The sequence below is a fragment of the Pyrgilauda ruficollis genome, unplaced genomic scaffold (genome assembly GCF_017590135.1).
Source record: "Pyrgilauda ruficollis isolate IOZ18807 unplaced genomic scaffold, ASM1759013v1 scaffold56, whole genome shotgun sequence".
NCBI classification, from domain to species: Eukaryota; Metazoa; Chordata; class Aves; order Passeriformes; family Passeridae; genus Pyrgilauda; species Pyrgilauda ruficollis.
In genome coordinates this window covers 3293408-3303490 of record NW_024527266.1, presented here as the reverse complement: position 1 = coordinate 3303490, position 10083 = coordinate 3293408, and the positions used below count along the sequence as shown (strand labels likewise).

General features: G+C 47.0%; 2 protein-coding genes across 2 annotated transcripts in view; one reads left to right on the top strand and one right to left on the bottom strand.

Annotated features, from left to right (window-relative positions):
- DDX17 (DEAD-box helicase 17) overlaps positions 1-2668 on the top strand; it is a 19911-nt gene extending 17243 nt beyond the window's left edge. Inside the window, exon 13 of the mRNA XM_041481607.1 lies at positions 1-2668. This exon is cut by the window's left edge and continues 520 nt beyond it. Coding sequence (XP_041337541.1) covers positions 1-19 — 19 coding nt within the window. The 3' untranslated portion in view covers positions 20-2668.
- Positions 972-9753, bottom strand: KDELR3 (KDEL endoplasmic reticulum protein retention receptor 3). Its single transcript, XM_041481619.1, has 5 exons — positions 8594-9753; positions 7566-7666; positions 6909-7067; positions 6327-6579; positions 972-3469 (listed from the first exon to the last, which is right to left on the bottom strand). Exons 1-5 carry the CDS (start codon positions 8682-8684, stop codon positions 3429-3431), a joined length of 645 nt encoding a protein of 214 aa, XP_041337553.1. The 5' UTR covers positions 8685-9753; the 3' UTR covers positions 972-3428.
- Positions 9754-10083: the final 330 nt, after the last annotated feature.

Genomic DNA, 10083 nt, shown 5'->3' with positions numbered 1-10083 from the left:
ACCCCCCTCCCGCAAATGAAACCACTTGCTGGTGACCAGTGTAGACCTCTTGCATTTAAAGGAACCTTTTCTTTCTCTTCTTCCCATTGTGATGTCTCTCATGCAGGTTAGACTTAGAATTCACTATCCAAATCCCCTGAGCCTATCAAAAATGGCCCCCAGCCCACATTAATGACCCTGTCCTCTTTTTATTTTTTCTTTTTTTTTTAAAGATATATGTATAGTTGACTGGAAAATTTATTATTTTTGTCTTGCATGTTGAGGAATTTGGAAATCTTATTTTTTCTAAAAGAAAAGGGCATAAGGCAGATAGGTTCCATCTGGATCATCTTGGTGTCTAAGGTTTGTGGGAAAATTTGCTTTTGAGGGAAAGAAGTTTCTATTCTGTAACAGCATTAACTTAATTTCAGGAAGTATAAAGAGAAATGGGAAACTCTGGGGGAGCCAAAAAGCACTTCATTTAAAATATAAATGCAAGGGAGAAATGCTCACTTCTCCTAATCTTTTTTTTTCTTTTTTTTTTTAATAGCTCACTATTACTGCTTGTAATCTTACTGTAGGTGACTTTCCTTAGGAAAACTCTTCTCATTTGTCTGAGCTGGGTGGTGTTCAGAGTAATAAAGCCTTGGGTATACTGGCAATTTCTGTAGTTCTGGAAGCCCCATTTTTCTGCTACCTGTAACAGCCTGCAGTAGGGAGCTTGAGTTTAAAAACCCTGTGTAGAGACCAAACCTGTCTTGCATTCACTCCCTGAAAACCATCTACCCACAGTTGCTGTGGGTATTCATCTAAGTAAGTTCTTTCCCTACAATTGTTAAATTGCAGCATCGCAAATGCGTGGAGCCTGATTATCATTAAATTGGTTACTGCTCTCAAATTTCTGTTTGATTTTTTGAAAGAAGCCTTCCCTGAGAGCCTAGAAATTATGCAAAGCTGAAATGATGAACAGCGTTATTTTGTTTGTCCTTCACAAACAAACTGCCTTTTGCCATGGGGAATGTTCTGAGTGCTGCTACGCTCGATAAAATGTGACAGAGTTTTCCACACTTAAATTTAAGAGGTTTGAATAGGGTGGGCTGGGGGAGGGCTGGGGGGAGGAAGGCAGGAGAAGATTGCCTGGGGTCTCCGTGAGGTAAGCGGTGAGCTGGTTAGTGCATCTTGATTCTGAAGCTTTGTTTCTTTTGTACCTTGCACTGACTATTGCTTTCTCTGGCTTTTGAGTGCATTTCCCTGCTCCACTGGTCCCTTTGAGCTGAGCTCTTGCAGGTAGGTAGTATTTTAGAAATGTTAGAGAAGAGTGAAATTTTAGTACATACGTAAATAAAACTTGTTTATTTTACAGGCTAAGGTGGGTGTGAGGGGGGTTTCCCCCTTTAGTAAAGCATGTTGTTGACTTGTTATTTCTAATACCAGACGGTTCAGAGACAGTAGATGATAACAGGAGTTGGCTGCTCTTGGTCTGATAAGATGACAAAAGGATGGATACATCTCCTGGTTTGAGGCATGCTCTTTGCATTAGGAGAGTGCAGGGGGCTTGTGGGTTTTTCTGTTGGCGTTCTTGCATATGGATGAACAAGGCAGCCCACTCCTTCTGTAGCAGAGTGGAACTTCTTATAGCCCTGGAAAAGAGCTTGCTTATACAGAAATTATTTCTTTTAACATTTAATTTCTTCCCAGAGTAAAATATTGGGGGATGGATGTGCTTTTTGTTTTTTTTTTTTTTTTTTTTTTTTTTTTTTTTTTTTTTTTTTTTTTTTTTTTTTTTTTTTTTTTGTGCAGTACACAGGTAGGTTGCTGACAGGGAGAAGGGAGATTGCTTCCAGAACCTCAGTTCCCTGGTTCCATTTTATATTTCCAGTGCATGGGCAGGAAGTTCCTTTGCTTGTGTTAAGTGAAAGCCAGAAATATTTTGTTGATCCAGGCACTGACTGATAGGTCTTTGGCCTCCCTCGCAAGCAAATGTAGAGCTTTTTTTTTTTTTTTTTTTGAGAATAGAACGCTGAAATGCATTTGAGGGGTGTAGGAGTAGGACATCTCACTGACTGGCTTTAAAAAGGGTCTCTGGACCGCCAAAGCTGCCTTATAGTCCATTACAGCTTTCACTTTTGGGGTGACTTGTGCGTGTTTAAACATCAATGCCAAGTCTTGCAGTGCTTTGTTGCCATTGAGGTCAGCTGAAGTCCAGGGTCTCGGTTCAGTTCAGTGTCATCCAGACCGCTGAATGCACCGTGGCATGTGCTGCCCCCGTCCCATCCGGTGCTCTCTGCTCTGCTCCATGTACCAGCTGGAAGGCCTTGTGGATAAAGCATTAGCCTCTAGTGTCGTTTGCATTGTTTTCAATCTGTAAAAAGTTTGTGGGAGTGTCAGGTATCTGAGCTGGGTGTCTCCTCCCCTCCCACTTCCTGAAGCAATTTACTGTTTGGATTTCTCTGAACAATGGAAGAGTTACTAGCTTTGTGTGGGATCAGCATCTTGTTTCACACACCTGCTGGTCTCTGAACACATTCCTGTTGTATTAATGAAGACTTGAATTGAGAGATTCATAGATCTGTGGTGTTGAGGCACAGGATACTAAGAGCTATGTTACTATTCTTAGTTTGTAAATTGTCCTTTTGATACCATCTTGTTTTCTTTTGTAGGTATAAATAAAAACACTGTTGTCAATAAATTGTGAACTTTGTCTTTATTTTTGGAATGTAAAGCTGTCTTTGCCCTGTTCTTCCCAGTTCTTAGAAGTCAAATTCAGGGAGGTGGAAACACTTGGCAGTCGCCTTAATTGTAATTGAGATTGTCCCTATTTGCAGAACATAAGGAAACTGAAAATAAGTGAGCGGGGAGGATGTTTGAATACTTGTGGAATTAGAAGATTCATGTTATTCAAAGGCACTGTTTTTTTCTTGAATGTTACAGGGCCTGAATAGAGAGAGGGTCAGGCAGAATTAATTTTCAAGAGGGTGTTAGTTCATACAGAGTTAAAGTAAGAGTTTGTAGCATCTGCTGTGTCAGACATGGCCACCTGTGAAATGGGTCAGTTAAGTTAACACGCTTCAATAAAGGGTGTTACATGTTCCCTTTACCGTGGGCACTTGCTGAAGGACTAGTGGGAGTGACATTTTCCCTTGTGCTGCCTCAGGGTCAGAGTGGAGGTGTGTTTTGAATGGAGATGCTGGGAAGAGCTGGGAGAGAAGAAATTGCACTACTTCAGTATTGGCCAGTATTGGCCAGCACTAGCACCAAATTCAAGTGAGAAGAAATAAAAAAATGGAGGGGAAGAGTCTGATGGATGAAAAGCATTCCAAGCCCTGTCTTCCTGGCACTGGGTTGAAACTCAGCTGAGCCATCCTTTAGTCAAAAGGGGTCAGGGAAGGAAAGCTGTGATCTTAAACAGCTTCGTCTTTGGAATTCCTTGCGCTGCCTGTGGGATGTCTTCAAACAGGCATGGGAAGACTTAGCTTCTTTCCTTTTAGGACTGCAAAGAGAAAGACAAAGTAATGAGTAAATTTAATACAATTCAACTGTTATATTGTTTCCACAATTTTATGTTTTCTAACTTGTGGTTTAGAGTGCCAGATAGTGGGGTGCCAGGTTTGTAAACTGCAGATGGGAGACAACCACTATGAAATGCTGCTAAGAGGGGAAAGCACAACTTAACCTCCTTTATGCTAAAGGAAAAGGTTCTTGTTTGGCTTGCATGGTTACTTTTTGTCACGGGTGGACCATCTTAAATATTTTTCTTGATGATGTGCTATTCCTAGTGCTGTCCTCTCCTTTTGATACAGAGCATGGCCTGAATCAATGTCTGGCCAGATCTCTGCTGAGCTCCTCCCAGCCCATCCAAGCTGAACGTTGGGATGGCAGGGATGCCTCTGGGGAATGCTAGAGGCCCATAGGCTTAGATGGGGTGGCCGGACTGGGGAGTGTCCTGGGTGTGCAGTGGTCAGTGGTGCAGAGTGGCTGTGCCTGGCACAGGGTGGTACCGGGCTGGGCGCTGGGGCTGGGTCTGTTGGGTGCCGAAGGGCAGGGCCTGATGGACTGGGCGAGGCTGGAGGAACCGTGCCAGCTCGAGAGATGGAGGCCTTGTGAAGGTCAGCAAAGCCAAACGCACGTCCTGCCCTGGGGTGGAACAGCCCCAGGCACCCGTTTGTGCAGGGGGCTGCCCAGCTGGAAAGTGGCTTGCCAGAAAAGGCCTTGGCTGTGCTGTTGGACACCAAGTTGAACACAAGCCATCAGTGTGCCCTCGTGATGAAGCAAAGAGCCTCTGGAGCTGCATTTTTCCTCTCCACTGAGCCTTGGCAGGCCATAGCTGGAGTGGTGGGCTCAGCTCTGGGCTCTCAGAACAAGAGATGGGGAGTCAAGAAGGGCCACAAGGGCATCTTGATGCGGGAGCACAGGCTGCGAGCTGAGACTGCTGAGCGTTGAAAGGCTGAGGGGCACCTTACCCGTGTGCACAAGGGCTGGATGGAGCAATGGAGACAGGCCCAGGCTCTACTGAGGGGTGCCCAGTGACAGGGCAAGGGACAATGGGAAATTCCACTTGAACATCTGAAAATGGTATTTTATAGTGAGGGTGGCCAGACAATGGCACAGATTGCCCAGAGAGGCTTCACCCTGGAGATAGTCAAACCCTGTCTGGACAGGACCTTGAAAAATTGAGTAGGGACATGGGTTAGATGATTTTTCCCCCTCCATCCTGACTGCCCACACCCCTGGCCATTCTGTGAAATACAAGCTTTGGGGAGCTGAAAGCTTCCTCAGATATCTTTCATGTCCTTGTGTTGAACAGAAGGGAGCTCATCTAGTTTTGAAAACAAGATAAAAAGAAGTAGCTTTCTATAAAAATCCCTTTGCAGTGCTTTGGTATAGGCTCGGAAGTCTTATTAAATCCATTTCTTTATATAACACATTTTTGCTGTCTTTTTCCAGAATCACTGCCCTTTTTTCTGAGCTTTTCAGCATTAGAAATGTTTTGAAAAGTTTGGTTTTTTGAAAGAATGTAAGAGATGCAACCTGCTAAAATATTGCTGGCTCTCATAAATGATTGCAAAGTATTTGCATGTCTTCAGACACCGTTTCCCATGATTCAGAATATTTGTGTAAAAGAAAAGAGAAAAAAAAGCAATTCTCTTCCTGCTGTGATGTTCCATCTACAAATGTTTTTTTCTTCTGCCTCCTGTATCATCTAAATTTTGCAGCTCTGCCACTAGCAGTGTGAGATTGGAAGCCAGCATTTGTGTTTTTCCCCCTTTTGTTCCACCATCACAGCTACAAAGGGTATGGATTTCTCACAAAATACAGGACACATGAATTGAGCGGAGGTAAAATGGGAATTAGATTAGAAAAGAAAAAAAAGGAATTGACGTGGAGCACCTTGATGGCAGTTTTAGAAAGTATTTTTCTGGCTGCAAAAATATTTAATGACAGAAGGAAGTCTTAATCTGCCAAGGCCTGCCACCTGCTCAGTGCTCCTGTCACCTTTCTATCAGCAAGTGTATTGCATGAAGCTACCAAAAATCTATCCCTTGAAACTTCAAACGTGAGCCATTATTACTGCCTTTGGCAGACTTGTTGGGGAAAGTGAAGAAGGAGGAAAATAGTTATCCACTTGGCTAATTTCATCTAATTCCATCCTTCTCAACAGAAAGGTGTTTTAAAGTGTCCTTTAGCCTTGGCAAACCACAGCGTGTTCTATCAGGATTTATGCCCTTGGTGCACTTTTAAGCTCTGGTGGCCATTTACCAAAGCATGGCACTGAAATGGAAAGGGCATCTGATTTTGGAAGACAGGAGTATCTTTGTCTATGCAAATGCCCATCTTCCTACAGAATCAGTTCTTCACAATCAAGAACTTGATTTTCTTTATCAAAGGAAAAGAAGGTTTAATAATATCTCCATATGTCTGCAGTTGCTTTCTCAGGTACATTGTCTGCCAGCAGCTATATTTTCCCCCTCAAAGTTTTTTTTTGGGTTTTTTTGGGTTTTTTTTTGGGTTTTTTTTGTTTTTTTTTTTTTTTTTTTCATGATTCATAATCTTTCAAAATATGTGTAGAATTGAATGAACCTCAGTTGTTAACTTCTGAGTTAACAGAAGGCTTAACTCTGGTTTAATTCTTGCTGTGTTTCACACACACATCCAGAGCCTTGCAAGCAGTGGTGCCCACTCTCAGTCAATAGATATGTTTTCTAAACTGGACTTTAGGTGCAAAATACGCACCACAAACCCAGCAAAAAACGAAGTCATGTAAGGATTAACACATGGCAAGCTGCAGCTCCACCTTATACTGCAAGAATGAATGAACTTTTCAGTAGAACAGCAACCCGTTTACCTACCTTTGGTGACGTAGAGATAGAAGAAGTCGCAGTAGAAGATGGTTTGCACCACCCCGGAAACGACGGCGATCTGGTCGTAGAAATTCTCTGTGTGGTAGCGCCAGACCCAGTTGGCGATGTAGAGGGCACGGTAGAGGCCCAGGAAGAAAAGGTAGTGTGTCGTGATGGTCTCTGCTTCCCCTGTCTTGCTGATCATGAAGAGCTGAGGAAGGATAGCCACGGACTCCAGGTAGATGGAGAAGGTCCAGAGTATCTGTGAGGTGCAAAATGAAGGCAGTGGGGAGTCGGTGCAGGTTAGTATGTGTTAAGACCTAAAGCTTTTCATTTGGCAAATCACCGATGTGTGAGGGGGATGAGTGGTGCTGCTGAAGTTGGGGAAAATGAGCTCGCTGTGCTGGGAGTGAGAGGAGACAGCGCTGAGCTGCTCTATAGATGGTACTGTCTTCAAGGCCTGCCAACTTTGCCTTTCCTGCCTGCTTTTGCTGTTAAAAATCTCGGCTATTCAACATGCTGCTCACTCTGCTGCCTGGTGTAAGGCTGCTGCTGCTTCCCTTCCTTTTTCCTGCCTCAGGTTTTCCTTACCTCCAAGGGGGTGAAGCTGTGGTTCTCCAGAAATGACAGGCCTGTGACAGGGACCAGCAGGAACTCGAGGCGAAAGGAGTCGTTCTCACTGTCAAATGTCTTCCGGAATTTCACGTAGATCATATACACGGTGACGTAGGCACAAATCAAAAAGATGACCTGTGGGAGAGAAGGGAGATGGCAAGACCTTACCTGCAACTGCACTTTCCACACTTAAAGAGAGGCTGGCTTTCCCAGAAGTCAAGATAGTGGTGAATGCTTTGCCTGTGTTGCCTTACAGATTGACTTCTGCTGGAGATATTCCAGGGGTCAGGTAAAGCTTGCTGCACCATGGGAATCTCACATTTGAGTCCCTCTGGGGCACTCTGTGAAGAGGTTGGCTCGGTGGCAGCTTTTTGTTAATGCTCCTGCTGTACAAGGACACCCAGGCTTGGTTCATGGCGTCTTGTTGTGGTTTTAGTGGTACTAAATATGGCTCAGCTCACTCACTGACTATGGCAAGGGGTTTTTTTGGTCAATGGAGGGACAGTGGCACCAAAAGAAACATCCTTATCCACACTTCCTGGCTGAAAAACTCAGTGACTGTGTACCCTCACCTCCCCAAGAAACCGCAGCGAGCTGAGTGGAACCTCTCCCTTTGTGCTGCCCTCTCCTTACCTTCATCACAGTGTTATAGACAGAGATGAAATTCGTGAACAGGTCCAGGTAGCGGGTTGTGAAGACGAGGGCAAAAAGTATCTGGCTCTTCCCAGAGATTCCTGCGTGGCAGGGAGATGAGAGGAAAGTAAAGCAGATGAAGGGAAGGGTCTGTGGGATGGTGGTTTCCCCTTACACACAGACATGTAAGTGTGCTGTTTGGTGAGCCAGGGCTGGTGTGTGGGTGCTGAGGTAGCTCCACCCCAGGGTGGCCAGAGTCTCCCAAGGGCAGGTTCCTGCTCATGCCCCTGCGTGCTGCCTGTAGGAGCTGGTGCTCAGTGGGCATGTTCACCACTTGGGCCAGTTCCGTCCTTGCTGTTGTCAAAAGGCCTTTCTCTGGCCTCCCTTCCCCGTTTGCCTGCCCACCTCAGCAGGGGACTGTGTGATGTGACATGTGCCACAGGAGGGAAGAGCTGCAGGACCAGCCCCGAGGCGCTGATGGAACTCGGCCACTGCCGGCAGAGAGATGCAGTCGGGCCCACCCACTTGTGTACCTGTGACAATGGCCACAGCCCCAGCAGCCCAGCCCCAAAAATCTCATGAGGAGGGAACTATGAGCAAAACTCTCCTGCAGGAAGCTGCTGTCCCGATTTCCTCACCCTGGGATGGGGCAGCCTCTGGCATCTGCCCACCACTGGCAGAACCTCCAACCTAAAGCAGCTTCCTCTCCAGGTTGTTGGTGTTGGTGCCGCCACAACCTCTTGCTCTCCTTTTTCACCTCCCTCCAGCCTTGCCAGCCTCTCCTTCACCCTGAGACCAACACCTGCCTGAGGCTCTGTGCCTTGCCACATCACATCCTTCCAGCACAGCTCTCTCCTGGCCGGGAGACTACCAGAGAAAGAGGATGACTTCCCTCAAGAGCCCACGGGGGAGGCTGCCAATTCCTGTAGGCTATCACCGGCCTTTCCAGCTCCCATTTTGTTGTACCCTTCACTGAACTGCCCTCCGAGAAGGGACACCCTTCTTCCCCGGGACGTGGGAGCACTCACCAGCACAGGACTTGGACTTCACGATCTTCAGCAGGAGAATAATGATGGCCAGCAAGTGGGAGACATCCCCCAGGATGCGGAAGATGTTCATGGTGCCGGGGGCTCCTCTGGGCTGGAGGGAGCGGGGCTCTTTCTGCAGGCAGGGAGGGCGAGGGCGGGAAGTTTTTCTCCACCGAGCCTCGGCTGAATGAACGGTCGCCTTCGGCTCAACCTTCCTTTTTCCCTGAGCACGGAGCTCTTCCTTCTCGCAGCACAAAGTTCAGTCTCCCCTGCCCCGTGGCTGCAGATGCCTTTCCCCTGCCAGGCTGGATGTCTCCCTTGTTTACTTTTCCACCGAGGTGGATTCTCCCTCTCGCAGCCCAGGGCCTTCCTCTCCCTGCTTTGGGCGGAAAGTTGGAGTTGGTGTCCCGGAGAGCTCTCCGGGCTGAGCAGCCCCGAAGGCAGCGCTGGGTGACGGTGACGTGGCTCCTGCCTGGCCGGGGAGGAGAGAGAGGAGGAGGCAGAGGCGGGAATAACTGCGCTATTTTTCCCTTTTTCTTTTTTTTCCTTCCTCTTTTTTCTTCCCCTGCTTGTCTCAAGTTACACACGGAAGTGTGGTTAAAGGGGAAAAGGCAGAGGGAACAGGATTCCCATCCTCTGGCCTTGAGGACACACCCTCCGGCGAGGGCCAGGCTTTCCAGGGATACCCTGTCCTGCTGCCAGTCGGCAGCCTTCTGCTCCCTGCCCTTCCCGGCCCCATCCCACCTTCTCACCAGTGCTCTGCCTTGGCTCCTGCAGCCAAAGAAGAAGTGGAGAGATGTTTGAATTATCAAGCCATTGTGGCTCTTCCACAGCCGTTCATGGACAGCCATTCCCTGGTGTCTGCCCCTCCAGGAACCCCTTCCTTCAGGTGCCCTGTCTGGAGCAGTGTGGATCCCTGGGCACAGCCCTGGAGAAAGAAAAGATCCTCCCAAGGGCTGGTTTGAAACAAACTTCACTGAAAATATTAATCCTAGATTCCTGCAAGGGGGTTACAAATAACATGGGGAATGTGTTGAGTGGAAGAAGCGTGTGGCTGCTGCTGGTTTTACAGATTTTACAGAAAGGAGCTCAGTAGTGACTGTTAGAAAGTTTTGATACATTTGAAAATATATTAAGCTGAGTGACCAGCTTGTTTTGGATGAACCTTGTCCCTGGAGCAGCAGTTATACAGGGAGACTTCATGGCAGCAGCAGGGGAACCTCTGCATCAAGATCCAGCTGTTAGATAGTCAATATCTAATCACTAATTTAAAGTTGCTTTAGTACAACCAAATGGAAGTTGTAATTTGTCTCCTTGTCCCTCAGCAAATCACATCTGGCTGTGGGTCTAATTTGGTTACTCTTGGATTGTGTGATCCTGCCTGCTCCTGTCCCAGAGCTGGCTCGGGCTGCTGCCCTCCCTGTCCCCAGCCATGACCTGAGGCCATCCCCCACACATCTCTCTCTGTCCTTATGGGCTTGCTTGGAGTA